Here is a 22,242-nt window from a genome sequence, read left to right as displayed (position 1 = left end):
AAGAAACGAAAGCTGTAGTTACGAGAGGAATCAGAATCAAGTGGTATCGTGAGTACGGGTGGGGCGTGTGTGAGTCGTTGTGTCGTTTCCAGTTCCGGTGTTGCTTCTTCATTTCTTTCCGAAAACGCCCGGTTAGAAGAGGACGACACGAAAGAGAGCCCATCAGTAGTTAAATCCTTTTCACAATTCTTTGCTTTATTGTCATGTATTGTGCTTTTTGCTTCGGTTTAGCGATATGACTTTAAGACCAAAAAAAACCCCGAAACATGGTACGGCAAGCTGCTGGGGTTTTGTGTTAGGGGGTTGTTTTTTTATCACGTATATTTTGGCAAATCGTTAGTTCTACATCATTTAAATTTAAACACTGAGACGAACAGAATAGAGTTTGAAGAGTGAATGAAACCGCGAACGAACAAATCCTTGCGGAACAGTGATTTGCTCTGCGTTGTTGTGCCGTTGGTCTGTTAAAATCATCTTACGATATGTACTGATACGGTGCCCGGAAGCGAGCGAGCGAAATAGCGCGTGTTGTTTTGGATAGAATACAATACTGAAGAAACGATCTGAGAATTTTAAGCAGTAACAAAAACGATAATATATATATATATACATATACATATAAAGCATTGATTTAAAACATATAGTTTGTTTTGCGTAAATATTCCGAAGCATTATTCCTTGGAGCGTGTCGCGTGTGTGCGTGTTTTGCTACCTTTACACCAGAATAACTAGAGCATGAGGGATGTTTTATTTCAGAATAAAACACTCTCTCTGTCTCTGTCTCTCTCATTACATCCTTTCCTTTATTCCTTTGCTTCAGCAGGCACCGTTCGCCCGAAGACTCCCGGCATGCCCGTTTCGTGTTCATGATGCATCGTCGTGCTGAAAACCGTTTCGCTATCCCTTCTCCACCATGCCCCATCCGTTGTCTACAGTTTCTTGAACTGCCTCTTAGCCGCTCATCACGCTCGAGGAGGCGACAGGAACAATAATGCGCATTTTAAACCCGGGTGCGGTGACAATAATACTTCATCAACAGTAGAAATGCTTCCCCGGCCGCCACGTTCGTACGCGTACGCGCTCAGGGTTGTGCTCAATGACTGAATCGTGAATGAATGTTGGGATGCGGGAAAGGAAGCGTACAGAGAGGGGAGTTGGTGTCAGCAGGCACATCGAGCAACGTGGCGCGTGCTGCAACTGCAAGTCTGCAAACCGCGAGACAGTCTATCAGGCTATCCTGTCGATAAGAAAATCGTTATGCCTAACACACACACAGCGGACACTTGCAGGTCCTGTTTACTTTAAAGCGCGAAATAAGTAAATTTACAAATAGTTGAGCCAATAACGGGCTTGGCGTAACACGTCGGAATGTGTTGGAAGTATCACCGTACGGAAAGATGTTGGGATAGCGATAGCGCCCACCCAAACAAGGAAATCCTTTCAACCGGGCACGGGGATGGTGTCGCTGTTAAAGAAGATCAAGCTTCCCGTCGGGCCACTCGAAAGAATCGTGACTTGGCTGACATCGATGAAGTGCATCCTTCTTCTTTCATTGCGAGGCACGAAACACCAAACTTCCCGGTATGTGCGTTGTATGCGCGTCTGTATGTCTGTGTGCGGTAAGTGTAGTTTTACGAAACATTTTCTACCTCATAGCACATCGTCTCGCACTGGCAACGGCTGGGGCGATCCAAGTGGCTCTTTCGGCTGGGTTTGAAGGAGTTTGCTGTAACGCGCCGCTTATAGACTTATCTGCAAATCTTCTGCATCGGGGTTTCGTAGTCAGAGCACAATTGGGGCTGAATCATTATGCTTTTATTTGTTTTGCAACTACAAAAGAACTGATGTGATGTGCTCTCTGGAGCGCACCCACGTCTCCGATCCGACCCCGAGTATTGTTAGTCCGATTCCGACTCCGATAAAATGGGAACCACTGGTTCGATCTGGAGTTGGAGTTGTCCAGAGTTGTCCGGAAACGCCCAGAGTCGGAGTCGTCCAGGGTCGTTCGGAATCCGCGTAGAGTACTCCAAAGTCTTAGTCATCTGGAGTCGTAATCGTCCAGAGTAGTCCTGAGTCGTCCAAAGTCGTCCTGAGTCCTGATGGAATACCTGATAACAAGCACACTACAGCGGACGACTCCAGTCGGCTCGGATCGACTACGAATGACTCAGGAAGACGTTAGACGACTCCAGACGACTCCGGACGACTCCGGACGACTCCGGACGACTCCGGACGACTCCGGACTCTGGACTCTGGACTGGAACCCCTTACGATTCCGATTCCAAAAGACTCTGGACGACTCCGGACGACTCAGGACAACTCAGGACGACTCTGGACGATTCCGACTCCAGACGACTACGACTATGGACTACTCTACGCGATCCTGCACAGCTCCAGACGATTTCCGACTCCGGATATTACTGGGCGGACCTACCTTCCGAAATTATTGGAGCTGGATCGGAGTCGACTCTGGAATTTTGCCAATTTTACAACTCCGGACGACTCAGGTCGACATCTGATGACTTCAGACGACTCCGGACGACACCAGAAAACTCCGGACGACTCCAGACAACTCCGGACGTCTCCAGAATGTTTTGCCTACCTCTTGCACGTGTACTTCACATGTCTTTGCGCAAAGTGAAAGTCAAAAAACACAACGAAATGGAATGCCTGATAACAAACACACTACACCGGACGGCTCCAGTCGGCTCGGATCGACTCCGGATGACTCAGGACGACTTCAGACGACTCTGGACGACTCCGAACGACTTCGAAAGACTCCGACTCTGGACGACTCAGGATAACTACGGAAGACTCAGGACGACATTGAACGACTACGGACTCCAGACGACTCCGGACGACTCCGGACGACTCAGGACGACTCTGGACGACTCCGGACGACTCCAGACGACTCCAGACGACTCCCGACGGCTTCTGACGACTCCCGACGACTCCGGACGACTCAGGACAACTCTAGACGATTATCATCATCTGCATCACCTTCCGGAGTCGGTTCCGTAATTATCGGAGCCGGATCGGAGTCGACTCTGGAATTTTGCCAACCTTACCCATCACTAAAAAGAACGCGCGGCACAGATAATACATGCTAACGGAAAGGAGTTTCTAGCTATTGCGTTGTACTCTCGTGCTGTGGCTCTTTGCTTTCTACCCCTACAGTTTTATGCTAGCATCCGACGCAATTTTTGCCTATCCCTTAGTACAGAGCGATAACAGCATTATTATAACCTCCCGTCCACATGTTTCTGGAAAATGTGTGTGTGTGCGTGTGGCCGTCCCTTTGAAGGAACGAAAATAAATTGCGCGTTTTGCGCTACTCTCCGTGACACGACCGTGCTCTGTTGTGGCTCGCTTGAGTTCTGCAGTGAGTTATGCTACACGTGTACCCCCTTACTCATCCTTACCATACCCACAGGCCATTGTTTGGCCTGTATATATTGCGTCTTCTGCTCACTGTCGTTGCCTAGATTCTGATCAAATGGGTGCTGGGAAAGTGCGCATTGGTAAATGAGACTCGCCGTTGCGTAGGCTCCGGCGAAAAGGGCCCGTTACGTGCGTATCTTCCACCACGGATCTAACCATTAGTCACGTTTGATTTGACGTGCAATGCAAATTAGTGCAGGCTGATGTACACACAGACCTCATGCCCTTGTTCTTGTTTACAGTGGGTATTGGGCTAGCTTCTTTTATTTATGGCAATAGATTCTTCGGAGTTCAGAATTACCAATTTTGAAGCCTAAATTCATTCCGTGAGTTCTACAACTGCAGATAGATCGATGGAGATCCATACAAAGAGATATCCATGTGAATGTATCAAGCTGCCAACCGCATCATGTGCGCGTTGGTTTTGCCACATTTGTTTCTCCCATCAAATTCCCCCATTCCCGCCGGTCAGATGTTTAATGTTATGATTCCAGACTCCCGGAGATCGGTTTCGTGCGCGATCGGAACACACCCTGCAGCAGCCGCCTGCAACCCGCCTGGTCATAAAATGTTTTCCCACCAAAAAGAGCATTTGCGCCCGTGCTGGTATGCTGCTGGTGGTGGTGCGCTCATGGAAAGCGACCCCTCCAACATTTCTTTTCTCGCGCGCGCGTGTGTGTGCGTGTGTCCCGGAGTGTCTATGACTCGAGCAGTAAGTCACACATTTTCCATCCAGCCCCTCTTCCGGACGTGCGTTACACATTTTCGAACCCATATCATGGGGGTGTTGATTACAGTTTCGGGAAATTCTCACCACAATAGGCAGCAGCAGCACGGCACAAAGGCACAAAAGGAAAGGGGATCGCTTTACGAGCCGACGCCGTCACGGGACGCAGAAACCAGATACGCGCTGGAAGGGTGCAGGAAAAGGACACGAATACTCCGCTGTACGTTGAAGCCGAAGCCGGAAAACCCCGACGCTTTTCGCTAGCGTGCTCATGCATAAACATTCTCAAACGCGCCTGGAAACGCGCTCCTGCTTGCGCTCTCTCGCCCACACGACACCAGCTTTTTTCCCGGACACCAGCGTTGGCAGATCCCTGTCGCCGTCGTCGCACACAGGTCGGAAAATCACAAATTTCCACCTCAAGAAGTTTGCACCGCCACAAACTGTGTGCGCGCGCCCCGCCAAATCTCCCGGCTCGCCCTTTTTTCTTTCTCTCTCTCGCTCTCTTTCTCTCTGTCTCCCAGTCTGTTATCCTGCTCGCTGTTTTTCCAAAACACACGCGCAATCGCGTGCGTATTTTCAGGTGTTTTCCCTTTTTCGCCTTTTTCCTTTTTTCTCTATTGCACTGGTTCAGGCCTTTGCACAAACAACAGCCGCCGCGCCGCATCGTTTCCCCTTTCCGTGTTCCCTACTCTATTGCGCTGCATCAATTTCTTCTCTCGTTTTCACACTCACTCGTTCGCTTGCGCTCTGCTTCCCGTTCGCTCGCTCGCTCTCCCTCGCTCTCTCTCTCTCTCTCTCTCTCTCTCGGCTCGGCAGCCGTCAGCGTGTCTCGCGTGCGAGCGTTTCGTTGTGTTGGGGTGTTTTTTCGGCTCCGGAATTCGATGCACTTGCGGGCCCCGTCCACGGCAGTTCGCCGTAACGCGCCACCACGACGGACCGCTCAGTAACGCTAGTGCCCGTTGACGCGCGTGACACGGAACGGGATTCTCGGCGCTCGGCCTCCAGTCACCAGAGGCACCAGCGGCGTCCGAGTGTGCAGTGTGTCTGTTGTTTTGTGTGAAATTGTGTGCCGCGGGTCGTGCTCGTCGTGCTCTGCAGCATAGGGCCTACCAGTTCTGCAAAAAACACCGCAAACACTCGCCGTCTTCGCCCGTTTTTCGTGCCTTAGCGGGGCTTTGCCGTGGTTTTCCGCCACAGTGTCGTTCTCCCGGTCCCCACGGTGCGTGTGTGTGTGTGTCTGAGTGTTCCGGCCGGTACGGTTCCGGCGCCCATGACCCCCGCGGGTGGTCCCGTATGGCCCGCAATCAACGCCTCGATCAAACTTTACTCAAGCGAAGAATCAAGCCCGAAGCGAAACACGGGACCACTGCCGCAAGTTCAGGTATTGAGTGAATGTGAAGGATACTGTTGAGGATTTGGGCGATGTTAGCACTCTGTGAAGTTGTAGCGAGACAGGAAGGCACAATGTGATCTGGATATAGTTACAAAGTTATACATACATACATACATACATACATACATACATACATACATACATACATACATACATACATACATACATACATACATACATACATACATACATACATACATACATACATACATACATACATACATACATACATACACACATACATACATACATACATACATACATACATACATACATACATACATACATACATACATACATACATACATACATACATACATACATACATACATACATACATACATACATACATACATACATACATACATACATACATACATACATACATACATACATACATACATACATACATACATACATACATACATACATACATACATACATACATACATATATATATATATATATATATATATATATATATATATATATATATATATATATATATAACATCATATATGCTATATTGTTAGTATACTACAACTATGTTTGTTGTGTGTATGTCTGAAAGAGACAGGGAGAGAGATAGAGATAGAGAGTGACAAATAGAGAAAGAGAGAGAGTAGTGAGAAAGATAGGGTCAGATGAATCAGGAAACTAAATCACAGTAGAAAGCCTCCAAGGTTCAAGCCCGAAGAGTTATCTCCAGGTTCTGTGGTTTTACTACAACTTCTTATATAAAAGCCCTAGTTCCCTAGTTGCTTCACAATTACATATTTTTGGTACTGAAGAAATTCGCAAAACTGCTGTTGAAAACTACTGTTGTAGGACTCAGGCTTGCGCTCTATCCTCAGATTCGCTAAAGTACACAACTGTTAGGGGGTAAGGGCGAGAGTAAAATTTGTTTTGGTCTCTGATTTTCCGGCACAACTTCCCTGGGAGATGGCCTGGGAAATTCGGTCGTCCCAGCATCTTTTGCACATCACGGGGGGGCATTGTATTCGCGCACTCTCACTCGTACACTCACTCACTCTCTCTCACTCGCTGCGTTCATCTCCACCACTTGTGATGTGGTGGAATTTTGTTTTCCTGTCCCGTCGCTTGCTACACCCTGGAAGCAAGCCTGGAATTCTTCCTGAGAGTGACTCCGAATGCTGACAGAACTGTAAATTCATTGCAAAAACAAAAAACGCTGAGGGACGCTGAGGGTTTAGGAACGCTTTGGAGGCACCAAGGACCACCAGACATTGAAGTAATAGCGTTCGCGTTGGCACTGAACCACCGGAAAGTGGCAGGATATTGTACTTTAATAGCACGGTAGGAAGAGTTTGTGTAACAGGCAAAAAAAAAACAAGTAGATACATCCACCCGATAGACCGTAATAGACTTTTACATCGGCAAATTGCTGGTGGTGTAGGCGGACGGAAAATGGCAAGCAATTTCTCTTCCTCGCAGTGCGCCGCAATGGCTCCCACCTCATAATTGATTTCATTTACCCAAGCATCCTTATTTCCCACACGCAGCGAGTGAGGCGAACGCACGGCACCCAGTGTATCTAGCCTGTGCGCGCTAGAAAGTGAGAGTGAATTGTCTACAGCACAACCCCAACGCCCACGCCCACCCGAATGCAGCAAATGTTACGCTAGCAACGTCAAACCGCGCGCGCGTGTGTGTGTGTGTGTGTGCGGTACGCCTGGAGAGATAGGTGTAGACGCGCGCAAAAAAAAAAGGAAGCGCACCAAGGACACCGTAAGGAAGATGGACAGCTCGCCGGACCTGTCACTCAAGCTGCGGCGCGGCTCGAGCGATTCGCGCGAATCGTTCTACATGGACTTTGCCCAGGGCATCGACTCCGACATCGAGGACGTGGTGACGATGGCATCCGGTGGTGCCGGAGGCCTTCCTTCCCCCTGCACGCTGCCGCCTACCGCCCCCCTGGTGGCGGAAGTGGTGACGATACAGCCGGCCGGGTCGGCCGTCCCCAGCCAGACCGGCGTCATTCTCGAGGAGGAAGATGCTCTCATCGAGGAAGAGGAGGAGGAAGAGGAGGAAGAAGAGGAGCAGGAGGAGAACGAGCGGGAGAACGGGGAGCCGCCCCAACCGGCCACGGCTGTAGACGAGGAGCAGCTGGGGGAGCAGGAGGCGGGCGACAGTGGAGAGTACGAGCTGCCACCACCGATGTCCTCCTTTCCTTCGCCCATCCACAGTCCGGCCAGCTTGCTGCCGCCCCTGTCCGTGCTCAACATCGACATTGAAAGGTAGGTAACAGCGTTTACAGGTCCCTCGGTACCCGGGGGGGCTGCGAGGATTATACGAACCGGATTTATATGAAGACAATTGCTCTCAATTGCACTAAATGTGTGGTGACAATTTAGCGATCCCTGGTTTCGCAATGCGACGTCGTCTCATCATCGCATCGCATGATGCCATTGTACCGGGGCAGGCATTGTCCGCTTTGCTCTTATTGGTTGATTCTTGGTACATTCAAAGTGCATCTTTGTATGTAAAATTTGAAATAAACAACATTGTTGTGCGTGATATTGTTGAGGGAGCCTGCATTCTGAGACGACTCTGACTCCAAAACCCCAACGCAACTCTTCTAAATGTTCAGAATTTAACACAGGACCTACTGGAATTGTGTTGAGAGTGAGGCACCATAGCTTAATGCAAAAGTTAAACAACATTGGTGTGAATGATATTGTTGAGGGAGCTTGCATTCTGAGACGACTGTGACTCCAAAACCCCACGCAACTCTCCTAAATGTTCAGAATTTAACACAGGACCTACTGGAGTTGTGTTGAGAGTGGGGCATCACAGCTTAATGCAAAAGTTTGCCGACCATTATAAAGGTGAGGCACATTCTAGGGATGCACCTGCATCCTGCCAGACGCAAACTAATACCGCACGCGGATGATTTCGCCCGAAGGCATTAAAACTTTTAATTGGCTTAAAACTGAAAACCCCGTGGCTGTGCCAGAACGAACAGAATGGACAGTAACAAAAACACAGAAAAAGAATCTCTGGTAATGGAATAGCTGGTGTGCGAGTGGTGTCCATTAGTGGGATAAGGTTCCGTGCTTTTGCACTTGCACATTTTGTTCAATATGACGCCCACATGATCGGAGTATCGTCTGACATACGGGCGACGCCCCGTGGATGCAACAGGTTAGCACCCTTGCACGCACCTCTGCTGGAAGCAAACAGAAAAACAACCAAAAACCGTACGATTATTCGCTTTAAATTGTACGTCCGCAGTCCGCTTCGAATGGACGTCCGTCCAGCGCGTCACTAGGTATTGCGCCGAGCATTAGGTAATTGGAGTGAAACTGAATCTGCTTTACCAACCGCACCTGCCAACGGTGGAAAGTGTTTACTCTTGCTAATTGATTCCTTGCGGCCAGATATCCATCTCGCACCGTGGCTGGGGAAATACATGTGGCCAACTCCGCCACAGGCGCGGTGAGGTATTGTTGTGCCTCTCGGTACCGATGGAGATATTGCGTAACGAGTGCCAGAGACACTGTCAGCAGTGTTCTCAACTACTCGCATCCGGATCATGCCCGATTGGTTGATTCCCATCGTATCAGAGGACCGTAAAGGGGAGAGAGAGAAAGAGAGAGGAACTGAGGGAGTAGCAGATGTGGTCACACAGCTCCGGCCCAGATCACCATATGGTGTCACGCCAAATCTCGACATCTAGCCCCTCCAGCCCCCAGCGCTGGATTGGCTGGCGGGATGATTTGATAGAATAATTGCCGCTGATAGCCGCAGCAGGTGATAGAGAGCAAAACCTGATCTATCTGGCAGCGGGCAGTGCATGTGGACCACAAGTGAAACCAACCGTTACCGTTGATTTATGTTGTGCACCAGTACAGCGCGAATTGAATGTCAGCGTAACTGATTTTGGGCGCCATTAAGCGCTGGTGCACATGAATTGAGAGCGCGTTACCCAAACATCTTAATTCCCCCAGCTTTCCGGGGATATTGGATGCCGAGGACACGCGGCTAAGCGTGGTATGCTAAGCGGGAGATTACCAAGCGTTTATGTTCGCAGCGAGGCAGAGCAGTCCTTGGCAGATACTCTGACAAATAAAAATTAATTCATGCAGCCCTCTCGGGGTGAAGAAGCGTTACCATTTCCTGTTCACTTGCGGCGATGCTCCTTTAGCTTCGTTTTCGGACCTTCGCTTACTGGTTGTACTGGAGTGCTTTTAAAGGCGCAGATCTTTGCCTCTGTCTGCTTCTTGCTCGCTGTGTCTCTCTCTCGCTCTCTCTCACTCTTGCTATATCTATAGCTTGCTGTTAAAACCGAGAGGACACTGCCCTTTAATGCTAATCGTAATGGGACATCATTAGTGCTGTGCCATTACACCGCTCTGCTTGTCGAATTTGCGTCTTTGAAGACCGTGCACCCAGGACTGTCAATCGCCAATTGGTAGCGTCCGGTGATAGTCGTGTGTCGAACTAGTGCTTCGTCGTCGTCGGTGGTTTTGGCAGATAGTCTGGAAAGAAAGATGCTTCAGCTGGTGCAGCTTAGCAGTTGTACTCGAACCAAACCAGCAGTTCCGCCCCACCGGTACACTGCAGCCCATCTGCCCAACGACGTCTAGCGAAAACTAACGCTGCTCTTTCGTCCTACTTGCAGGGATGCTGGTCTGTCGCTGCAACCCATCATGCCATCGCCCTCGGTGTCCCAGAACGCGATCGTTTCGCCGGAAACGTTCAGCACCCACACCTCGCCCGCACCTTCCCTGCACAAACTGCCCACCGGGCGGCCGACCAGCCCACGGCATCCAGCCACCCCACCGCTAGTGCATCCGCCGGCCGTACTGACGGCCGGTGCGGACTATCCTTCCCTGTCCTCGGTCCACCAGGAGCACGGCACCACCGATGGGGACGGTTCGCGCAACGGCTCTTCGTTGGGCATGCAAAGCAAAACCCAGCTCGGGTCGTCCTCCACCTCCTCCTCCACCGCGATCCAGTCCCGCACACTCCACACACCTACTGCAAGTGCCAAAGCGATCGATATGGTATCGGCGGGGTGCCCACCTCAAGCGGCCAGCTCGGCACTGCTCGTTACGCTGCCGCTCGCCGGGCCAGGTACGGTGTCGGGGACGGGGGGCGAGTCGGTGCTCTCCGCAAGCAACCGGTCACCCCATCAGCTCTCCCAGCAGTCGCTCGCCACGCCGGGCAGTGGAGCCGCCAGCCAGACCACCACCACGCACCAGCACCTGTCCGTACTGTACCACTCCCACCATCATCATCTCCATCCGATACTGACGACGAATCGGCGTCCGTCGCGCCTACCCGAACCGGTCTACTATCCCACGCCGCGCGAAGTGAAACCGTAAGTAGTAACGTATTGATTCAAGAAAAAAAACGAAAGATGTTCTGATTCAGACTGTCAGGTAGAGTACCCGCAGGTTGCAGCCACTTTCGCCATGTGATATTAGAATGTATCCGTGTTCATTTGTTTACTACTTCCACACAAGATCATTTACTGCCTTAATGATCTTGCACTACGACCTAAATGATCTGGTTACAAGTTAATAAGTTATACATTGAAGCCTCTTTGAAGATGTAGCCTGTTGAAGATCATCTGTTTTTTTTAAATATAAACATCTTGATAGTCCCGTCATATTCCAAACATTTTTTGTCTCTTCAAGATGAAAGACTTCCCAAGACGAAATTCCTAAATACTCCAAGACCAAGAATTAGATGGCAGTTCACAAAAATATCTCATTTAATGCACAAAGAAAGTCATATGCAAATAATTGATATCTGGAATACTCCATAGCAACAGGTTGATTTAATTCCCCTAGCACGCATATCTTTCTTAGCTGTAGGACCTTGGTATTGTAGGGCCTTCGAAAGACTTCACAGTATTTGAACAATTGGAATGCTTGGACAGTTACGAACTCACACGAATTTTACGACCATACCTGTCGTGAGTTCAAGCATCATATGGACCGTCTCTCCGTAGCAAGGACTAACTAACGGGCTGCGTGGAACTCAATAAGTCTAGAAGGCCTGGACGGCTGGCATGACCACGTAGTTCGTTACACTAATAAGCAGAAGAAAGTAGGACCTAATGTTCCATATGATGTTCTGGGCTTTCTAGATGCATCTTAATATCAATATACCGGAACGATCCAAAGACATTCCATCTAGACCAAAACAAGTATACCAGAAGATAGTACCAGTCAAACTACCCATAAGACTTGCCCGTAGGCGTTTGAGCCATTTGTTAGAGCTAAATCTGTTTTCCTATTGCGCGAACATTAGTAGCTTTGCTTGTATGCATCTTATCCATTCTTTCCTCTAATTCTTCACATTAACCAGCGGTGAAGCCCTCGCAACCACCCTGTCGGCCCTGTATGGTAAGCTGCTCGTGGTGATGGGTATCGCATTCCCGATGGCGGAAGTTATCTCCACCTACATTCCACCTTCCTTCTATGAGGTGAGGCTCTTTCGCCGTTGCCCTTTTTTAGCTGATAACTCTCCTTTGCGGAATACATTGCCTGATTCTGTGTGTTTCCAGGGCTTCTATTTATACCTGTACATCGGCAGCATGGTGTTCCTGCTCTTCATGTACACAACGCTGCTCTGGGGAAAGCCTAAAATGCCACCCGTCTCACCGATCAAGAGTAAGTCCGCTTTGCCCGCAACACTCCTCGATAGCAATGTCTGGGACATAAAAGCAATTCCCCAATTTCCTTGTTTTCGCCCGCCTCCAGAGCAACCGCTTGCCAGCACGAAGAAGGTAATGCACCGTACCAGCACGACCTGCTCGACGGACAGCGGCGAACAGTCGGACAGTGAGGACGAAACCATCAGCTCCAGCCCGAAGGTGCCGGTGCAGGCGCGCCGGATGTCCCTGTCGGCCGGTGCCGCCTCACGGTTGCAGCACTTTGGCAGCTTCTATCTGCGCATGGGTGCGGTCGGTAAGCAGTCACCGCGCGCCTTATTTGGTGCACACATCATCTCCATCACCTGTCAGATCAGCTAGCCCCAAAACACCTTGCTTTGTTTGTTTTTTTTTTTTCGGCGTTAATTTTCACAGCGTTCGGCATCGGTAGCATGATCTACTCCGGATTGGAATTCGGGCAATACTTTGAGCTGGAGCGCAACACCAAGTGCCACAACGTGCTGCTCGCACTGACACCGGCCACCCGGATGGCCTTCATCTTCATACAGATGTATTTTATTTTTCTAAACAACGAGGTAAGCGGTTTATTTTGAGCGCTGCTGCTCCTGCCGGCAATCAATCGGCGGTGCGGCGTTCTTCGCTTCGCCGGTCGTAAATAATCGCCCCTGTGTTCCATTCCCTGGCTATCCAACAGCAAATCAAGGTGTACCGGCACAAGATCGTGGCGCGGTTCGGGCTGATGCACATGATCGGCACCAACCTGTCCGTTTGGTTCTCGGTGCTGATACAGGAGACGAAGCACGAGATCTTGACCTTCTACAATCCGGAAAACCGCACCCTGCGCATTTCCCACCGGCTGGGTGAGTGTCTGCCACATAGGGCTCTAGGGTCTATGCACACCACTTCGCTAATCCCTCGATCCGCACCACTGTTACAGGCAACAAGATGATGCCCCACCCGGTGGAAACCGTCGCCCATCTGCGGGTGGCCCGCGGGCTCAAAGGCCCGCACAACATCTTCGAGTGCCGGCGGTCGAACATCATCGGCACGCTGGTGCAGGACGCGTCCCCGTTTCTGTTTCCCTGCACCATCGAGTACTCGCTGATCTGTGCCGCCATCCTGTACGTGATGTGGCGCAGCATCAGCCGGCCGCAGAACGAGCAGCCGCAGCGCCAGGAAAGCCTGCACCCGCTCAAACGCTCCCCGCACCACTACTCGGTCGACTGTGCCGGCGCACACAAGGGCCTGTTCATCGGCATCCTCATCCTGGTGCTGACCATCATCTCGCTCATCCTGTTCTTCGTGCTGATTTCGCGCCCCGAGTTCGTCAGCCTCGCCGTGACGGAGGTGAACATCTGCGAGCTGACGCTGTACGGCACGACGACGGCCGCCACGCTGATCGGCATGTTCCAAGTGCGCCACATGCAGTACGACGCGTTCCGCAGCTTCAGCCTGGACGACATCCTGCTCGTCGGGGGCCAGACCGGCTCGTTCCTCTACAGCACGTTCACCGTGATCGGGGGCCACTTTACGATGCGGCGCGACACGGTGCTGGTGCTGATCACGGCCCTCGCCTCGCTGGTCGAGACCGCCTGCCAGACGATGTTCATACTGGACGCGAGCCGCCGGTCCGCCGCCACCCAGGAGCACATCCGCAAGAAGCCGGGCCGCGAGATCGTCACCTTTCTGCTGGTGAGCAATCTGGCGATGTGGGCGATCAACACGCTCGAGAAGAGCCGGGCCGAGTCGCACCCGATCCAGCTGCACTTCTACGGGCTGTGGGCGTGGACGATCATTACGCACGTGTCGATGCCGCTCGCGATCTTCTACCGGTTCCACAGCACCGTCTGCCTGTGCGAGATCTGGAAGCGGGCGTACAAGATGAAGCCGGCGTACATGTAGGGTCGCTCGAGCGCCTGGCCCTGCCCGGCACGCGTGCCGCGGCTCTGCGCCAGGCGTCCGGACGATGGCGGGGAGCCGGTAGCCGGGCCCGGTGCTGAGGTGCCGCCGTCCACCACGGCCAAGGTGCGGCTGGAGCAGCCCGCCCCGATCGATCTGCACGCGTACCTACGCGCTTAGGGCAGCAGAAGAGACAAAGCAGACCATCCGGAGGGGGTGACTAGATTTTACCAGCATCCATTGCATTACATTCAATCGTGCATTTTATAATCCGCTTACTTCATACTCACGCATAATGGGGAGGGTTTTTTTTCCTCGCGAATACAAAGATACATAACTAGGACCATGCTGAAACGTGGCGGTCAAAAGCACAATCTTTTTTAAAAAAAAACCACGCACCTCAGCAGGACTTTGCTTTGCTATTTTAATGCATTTGAACGATCAGCGCTTGGAGCTCGGTCGTTGCTCTGAACAAGGATTGAAATGAGGATAGTGACGCGGAGTACACACTCGCGTGTACCGCCGACATACTAGAGCACACACCCCACCGATGTTTCTTCAAAGACAAGTAGCAGCAAACAAATAGCAACCAACCGAAGCACGTGTATCGAACCGCGTGCCCTAACGTGCCATCGAGATCGAGACCAGTTTTTTGAAGTAACGCTCAGGAAGAGAGTGGTTTTATAGTGCCATTTTTTAGAGACATTTTTTTCCACACCAGATACACACCCACATACAACATTTTGGAAGGAGCATTTTTTATACTAGCGACGAATAGTTAGGGCGGGAATTTTTGGAAAACACCCTAATGGGTCTTTTTGGGGAATCGGGTCAATGCCGAGAAGCGTTCTTACCTTCTCATCTCGAATTTTTGATTTATGTGTGTGTGTGTGTGTCTGTTGGAAGAGCTATTAAACGGAAGAAGATGTATGTTGAAACAAACACATTAACAAAAAAAAAGAACAAAGAAAACATATTCAAACAAAAAACTCAAACAAAAACTACCACGTCACATCCATGCTCTAAAGCCGTCTATATAAATGTATTTGTAGTGCCAAACGAAATCGCATATTGTCCAACACGTATAACACAGAAAGCGCGTACTCAAACTCAGTGTCAAAACAACAACAACAACCACAACAAAATCAAAAAAGCAAATCGTGAGAAATAATCAACTATATTATACATATTAAAAAAAAAACGATAAAAGTATCCGTGCGTCCGTGGATATATTATTAGGTAAGCGCGGTGTAACTATGGTGTAACTTCCAGCCAGCAAGGCGGTACAAGGCGATACAGATTTTGCGCGAGGATGTTTTTTACTAAATAATAAGAGCGTAACGACACGAACAAAACAACTTTTTACCGTTTTATTTTTATTTATACACAAAATCAAGGTATTTACATAGGTCAGGTTTTACACGATTAAATTGTTGCGATAGAAAGAGAGAGGGAGAAAGCGAGAACGAGGGAGAGAAATTGTTTGGTTTTTAGTGGTTTTGTGTTGCTTTTACCCTGCGCTTAGCCGTAAGCGACGAACCGTAGTACCACAGTGGGCGGTAGGAAATTTTAAATGCCGGCGATCAATAATCGATTGCAAATTTCTCTCCAACAAAAAAAAATTAAAATAAAACGAATACGGCCACAGTAGCACCGATAGCAAAACGATCGCTCCCGCGACAGTAGCTTAGGAATAGCTGGTAGCTAACCGAGACGGTGCACGATTTTAGTTGCGTGTTTCGTGTGTGGACGTGTTTTAGTGCGAAATCGACAACAAACAAAAAAAAAGATATAGTCCCACACACATGTGTCGTCTTCGCGCTGACCCGGAAAATGCTGAGACATTTTTGCGAGCTGAGATCATCGTGAGGGAAAACCCGCTCCCCGTCTCGAGAGTCTCGGATTATCGTGTCTTCGTTCTGGTCGGTGCGTTCGCGTGGATTATTAGATCATATTCCTTCTTTAGGTTCTATTTCTTGAGCAAGATTGAAAGGAAAAGCGCAATCCTTTGTGTTGCTAGTGGTGCGTAGCTATAGTCGGATTGTAAACCAACACAAAAAAAAAACAAAAAACAAAAAACAAAAATCGCCACGAAAACCAAACGCTTATTTAAGTACGTGTAGAGAGAGAGAGCATTCTGATCAAAGTACATAATCTCTTCTCGCGCTGCATGCAAACATCGTGTCCGGTACGCGTGTCTCTTCTACTAGCCATCTTTTAAACACTATTACTCGTTGTACAACACCCGGTCTACCCGCCAGACTGGGGCCGCGTCCTTACTGCTGTTTACACCTCTTCTTTTGCTCGTTTGTTGCTAAACCGGCAACCCCGTATCGTAGCCGTCGTACTGTTCTGCTCCATATCGCTCATGCTATTCTATCTGTCATAACGTCATTTTACCCGATGTTTGTATGCCAACAACTATCCTGACAACAACAACAACAACAAAACAAGCTAAAATCAAAGACTCTCCCGTGTAGCTGGTAAGATTAACGTGTAAGAAAGCAAACCCTGGAAAGATGTTAACGTGTTTTATTGATTGCGTTTTTGAGTCTGGAAAATTTATTGCAATTCCCGATCGCTCGCCGGAGAAGGGTAGGAAGTTTTAATGGTGGCGGGTAGAGAGCGGGGGAATATTTGCGGAGGGATTGGAGTTGCTGTATTTGTGGATTGGTTAGCTCGTTCCGTTTGATTGACCAGCTGTTCGTTAGATATTCGCGTTTTTGGTTTTCCATTTGCGGGATGATGGAAATCACTAAGTTGTGCCAATTATTGTACATGTAAACAAATTCACACACACATATACTCAAACACACATACACACTCAGACACACAGAGTAATGTTAAGTTGAGTTTGCTTGGGGAAAGAAATTGCGCGGCAGTCAGTCAGATTTGGGCGTTTAGTGTGGGGTGGGTCAATTAGGCTTCAATGTTCTTTTATATCTATGTACTGCGTATGTTATTGGGCTTATCTTAAGAAGAAGAATGAAAAAAACCGGGGGGCAAACGAAAATACGAACGATACGAAGTTCTGTAGAAAATATAATCGAATCAAAAACCAAAAGATAAAACAAAAAACGCCGAAGAAGTTATTACAAATCGAATTACACTCCAACTCAACGTCGACCATTTGGATTTACAAATAAACTGAACAAAAAAAAAACTTATCGTAATGAAAATGAGCGCAGTGGTACATTGTTGAAGCGATATTCATGATATCCGACATCTGTGCATTGCAAGCCTCCCTCGCTATTCAGCCTTCCGTGCGTACGCCCCAGTGAAGTGAAGGGTCTTTTTGTCGAATCTCGAAAGCCTGCAGAAGTGATCAGGCATCAGGCACAAGTAGCCACAGCTCAATGTGCGATTGTTCTGCTTCGAGCATCATTGAATCCTCTCTCCCTCTCTCAAAGCTAGGTACAGCGAAACGGTAAGGTGTGTACGTGCAGCTACCGTATCTGGGACAACGCTAGGAACTCCCGCGCTACCCCGGGGCGATGCGATGTAATGCGCCGGCGTTAAAATATCCTTCGTGCTTGCTGCGAGTAGGATTTTTGATCCTTTGCACAGCCTCTCGCTGAGAATGAGTGTCCAGAGTGTCCAGCATCCGCCATGTTTGGTGCGAGGAATGCAGGAATTTGGGTTCGCTGAGCGGGTGCCTTCCAAACCAGGCAGAGCGAAATGTCTCTTGCCTCCCACAAAAGCGCTCTGGGTTGCTCTGGTCCATGTCCCTGTCTTACTGCCGGGACTGTTCGCTTCAAACCGGGTCAAACAGGAAACTGAGTTTTGGGGTAAGTTCCTCTTCCACATCTTTCTTTCTGTTTCTTTCTCTCTCTTTCTTTCTATATATCTATTACTTTCTCTGCCTTACTTTCTCTCTCTTTCTCTCCAAATCCCTGCTCTCCGGGAGGTATTCGGCACTGAGTACACTCTCATGTCCGTGTTCCAGCGGGGAGTTTCTCCAACCTGTTTACCGTGTTGCGACATTACCGCCCGATTTCTCGACTTCCGCCAGAATTGAGGTCATATGATGGCCGTGCCGCAATCGAGGGATCCTGTCTCAAAGCCGCCCGAGACACCCGACACACCGAAGCAGGACGCACATCCTCGGTAATATCGGGCGATATCAGTATGTGAGGCGATGTTGATGCGCTGTTGCATCGGGTTCGCTCACGTGGTAGGATAGGCAAACCCCATTCGCAGCTCGGGCCACCGGCAGCCAAACCTACCCCAAACGCATACGCAAGATACCGATTGCGCCTGCCAGTGTGTCGGGTCTTTGCGCCTTTGCCAGTGATAAAACCGGGGCCATCGAAACAGATGTGTTCCAGTGCATTAGTACATTAGTGGACAGTGCGTAGCTAGACAATCTCTTAGCGTAAGACCTGATAGGCGTAGTTCAATAAACGTAGCTAGCCTGAATCTCCCACGACTAAACTTTGCCGGAGGAGAAGGAGCAAGTTTACTGTGCTCCATTTCGACCGGGCTCCGATACCAGTACCAGTTAGTGCGTTATCTATTTTACTGTACTTTGTTATTATAAATTGAGAAAGCACAAATCAAAAATCCGCCCTAGGATGCAAAACATCTCCATCCCTTGACTGTGTTTTTTTTACACCCATATACACCGGCGCGCACCTATCGTTCATCAATCAGTGGAGAAAGTACCAGCAAATACAGCAATCCAGCATCCGTAAGTCAACCAGTGATACTGCCGAGTGTGCGACTCTATCTATGAATACTCTTTCCGCTACCTACTGTGACTGTCCCTATCTTTCAACATCTGTCGCTGCAACATCTCTAAGCTGTAGCCGATAAACAACCACTCTGTCAACCAATAACAAACGCAAAAGAGCACTTCCAAGTGGAAGCACCGATTGGTATCGGTGTGCGTTGCTGTATTGTTGTGTTGTGGAGTCGCTTGCGCACTGGAGCAGTTCGGGCACTGGCGGCGATCCTTGGTCTATCGGTCTTCTCCGCAGCGTGGCTTGCCTGTGGATGCTCCCATATCCCAGAGCTCATCCATCGGTGCGCTGCGTTCTCTGCTCGTCTTGCCGGTGGGAGTATGTGTGTCTATTTTTATCACGTTTCGATGCTGCACGCAACGACCGACCTGCACACAGGGGATCTTGGGAGGGAAAGCAAATGAAACTAAAAACGAAACAAAAAACCATAGAAACAAACGTCTCCTCTGTCCATTGCAGTACGCTCTTCGTCTCATAGGCATACGGAGTATCGTTATTACAATCCATAGATGTCTGCCATTGACATCTCGACTCTCGTGTGTATGAGTAGCACGATCGTGTACGAAGGGCCACTAGGGCCAGGTGGGAGCAGAAGGCAGAATGGGTTGGTAGGAGTTGGAAATTTCTGCACAGCAATGTGAAATCTCTACCGCCGCCGACCCTTCCTCGGAGACCAGGGTGTCCCGACCTGCCGGTGTTCAACCGATCAGTTGTGTTTGGTAACTCCGCCGACGCAGAAGCTCGGCACTGCGCTAGGGTAGTGCCCTGTTGCTCCTTCTCCGGTCGTTCGGAAAATACGCGCGGGAATTGGTTGGTGTGTGGAAAGAGGTGGAAAGAGTTGCAGTCGCGTGTGAGATAAGGGACAGCACTCGGCCTCGGGTTTGCAGTGTAGAAGTAGGGTGAAGGTTGTTAGAAGCCAACAGGTGCAAAGTGTCCATCGTGCATGCAGTGTTGAAGATCACACTTTTTTTTTGTAAGAAGTTGTTGCATCGAAGAAGGTAGGTAAAGCTAAGAAGCGGCTAAGGTTGAAAAGAAAAACAATAACTAGTTAATGATAAGTAGGCTACTGATTTAACGCAATATTGGTGTACATCTGTGTTTATGGAAATTAAAATAACATACTTTAAGACGTTGAAGTAAGCAAACGTGTATTATTTATTTTACAGCACGTTTCGTTTCAAGATGTTATTGCTGTTTTCATTGAGACTGGCCTCGAATGGCCATGATACTACAAATTATTGCCCTCTATTTACAATTAAGATAAACAAACTCCAACCCCATTTACCCCCACACTAGGCAGTAGGGCGACGGTAAACCTATCCCGGTAATTACTAAATGATGAAGGACACGCAAATAATAATATTTAGATTGCATCATCTCTTCTCCTTTCTTTCCATCTCTATCGCTCCAACTGTTCCTTTCTCCTTATTTCACTCTCCATCTATCACTTTCTCACTCTCTATCCCTATTACTTTACCTCCCTTACTGCAATAGGAGGGTGTGCAATAATTGTATCATGCAAACTGGACCACATTTACGATGCTCCCTTCTGTGTGAATTTTGTGATCGTGCCTGCCAAAACATTCAACGAAACGTGCGAATGAGATCGTAACACAGTATGGAGGGAAAATTGGTTCGTGGGGCAAACGAAGGCATACGTTTATTTCCTATTTCCTGTACGCAGTTGCTACACTTGTAGTAATAATCGCGTTACAATACGTACATGTCAGAAGTTCACAACAAAATTAGTGAAATCTACATCAAAGTACACATTTAAGCAACCGTAAATATACAACCGTTTGTGAACAGGATTATCGCCATGTAGTTACTCCCAATCTAGCCGATGTAGTAACTTCCTTAGATGCCAACTGTTGCGTTTAGCGGACGTGCTGCTTAGGGAAGATGTTAGTATATGACCCATCGTCATAAAGATGTGTCCACTCTTCACTGTTTATTTGTTTATGTAAATCGTTTTTTTCTGTCCTTTTATTGTAAACATGATGGACAAAGGATTTAACAATAGAGGGATTCCCAAGGTTTTTTGTACATTCCTGGTATATTATTTGGTTGCTTTCCATAGTTTTTTTTATATTGTTTCTAGGATTTATTGGGCGTTTCCCAGAATTGTTTTGTTCAATTGTATTGATATCCAATCTGAAGATGATACCAATAAATTGTTGGGAATGATTCAAAAATATATGGAATATGATGAACAGCCCCAATCTAAACCTTACGTACAGAAACACTTTAATCGATACTAAATACTGACTAAACAGTTTGAACTTTGGAGAGAAACGATCAAATCACTTGCTTAATGACTGAGAGAAGAGATTTTTATTAACTAGATTTGATTTTGGCTTGCATTTCTGAAGAATAATCATGCAAAATCTGTTTTCAAGATCTATTTATTCACACGCAATCTTATTTGCTAGTTCAGATCCATTTTTATTGCCTGCTTAGTATATTTAGCTTTTCAAAAGGCTTTTCCAATACCATTACCCAAGTCCTTGTATCATTGGAATGAAAAAGATATTGTGTAAATTCCCTTTCCACAAATGAATACCGGAACATTAGTGCAAAATTCTTCACCTTCACAGGCCTGTATCTGCGATAGTTAATACAGCTTCCCACCGGCAACTCGAGACGTTGCTTCCCTCCGGATTTATCATTCGACACATAATTCATGAACTGGAGTGCGAGCTAATTTTACCGTTTTGCCCACTGTGAAATATGAAGCGACTGCGTAACTTAACACGCAATAATAACACACGTGTGTTGTCATGGATCATCACGGCAGCATCGAGCTGTTTGTGGCAGCAACAGTTGAGCGGCACAGTTGTGCGAAAAGCTGCGACGCCAACGTGAGCAGGGGCGTTGAAAACGGGGTACCATTTTCCGGCATGAATAATGTGACGAAACAGCGAGGAACAAAATATCGCATAAATATAGTTCGCATTAGAGACGCTGGTACCTGCTGCTTGACCGATTCCGATTCACACCACAGCTTCCTGCGATATTCCGATACGCGCTCCAAAGCTGAACCCGCCGCGTGCCAGTGGAGTGCTAATGGGGAAGGACGGTACGGTTGAGGGTTTTGGATTGATGGAATTGTAAACAGATCACAGTTTCGCTAAGTAGCCAACCTTCATCACTCATGTGGCTGTCTGTGTGTGTGTGTTTGTGTCCGGGGGGAAATTAAAGGGAAAACGTCATTCGCGCAAAGTGGTGAAGAATTCTCTAGCCCCATGGTTCTAATTCCACCAGTCGGACGCTAAGCTCGGCTTCCAAACCGGAAGCAGTGTTCTAAATAAGTGTATTGCGTGTGCTTTGTTGCTTATAAACAACGCGCCGTGGCAGCCCTATCCAAAGGTGCACCAAAGCAGAATGG

At 48.5% G+C, this 22,242-nt stretch overlaps 2 protein-coding genes across 4 annotated transcripts in view; both read left to right on the top strand.

Moving 5' to 3' along the window:
* Positions 1–5,066: 5,066 nt before the first annotated feature.
* Positions 5,067–17,294, top strand: LOC120906797 (proton channel OtopLc). Of its 2 annotated transcripts, XM_040318810.1 has the most exons (9): positions 5,067–5,552; positions 7,088–7,822; positions 10,210–10,911; positions 11,907–12,024; positions 12,106–12,211; positions 12,302–12,508; positions 12,628–12,788; positions 12,908–13,073; positions 13,151–17,294. In XM_040318810.1, exons 2-9 carry the CDS (start codon positions 7,323–7,325, stop codon positions 14,113–14,115), a joined length of 2,925 nt encoding a protein of 974 aa, XP_040174744.1. In that variant the 5' UTR covers positions 5,067–5,552; positions 7,088–7,322; the 3' UTR covers positions 14,116–17,294. The 2 variants fall into 2 exon arrangements, with proteins under 2 accessions (XP_040174744.1, XP_040174745.1); XM_040318811.1 differs by lacking the exons at positions 5,067–5,552; positions 7,088–7,822 and adding an exon at positions 10,005–10,140.
* Positions 17,295–18,037: 743 nt separating this feature from the next.
* The window catches only part of LOC120906796 (proton channel OtopLc), a 31,537-nt gene continuing 27,332 nt past the window's right edge, over positions 18,038–22,242 (top strand). Inside the window, exon 1 of one of the 2 annotated variants that reach the window (XM_040318804.1) lies at positions 18,038–18,802. The gene's annotated coding sequence lies outside the window, so the exon portion shown is untranslated. Of the gene's footprint in view, positions 18,803–19,510; positions 19,853–22,242 lie in introns of those variants that run through there. The other variant, XM_040318803.1, reaches the window with a different exon arrangement.

Source organism: Anopheles arabiensis, chromosome X, assembly GCF_016920715.1.
Source record: "Anopheles arabiensis isolate DONGOLA chromosome X, AaraD3, whole genome shotgun sequence".
Lineage (NCBI taxonomy): Eukaryota > Metazoa > Arthropoda > Insecta > Diptera > Culicidae > Anopheles > Anopheles arabiensis.
The sequence above is the reverse complement of the archived record's forward strand: the minus strand, read 5'-3'. Positions and strand labels throughout refer to the sequence as shown.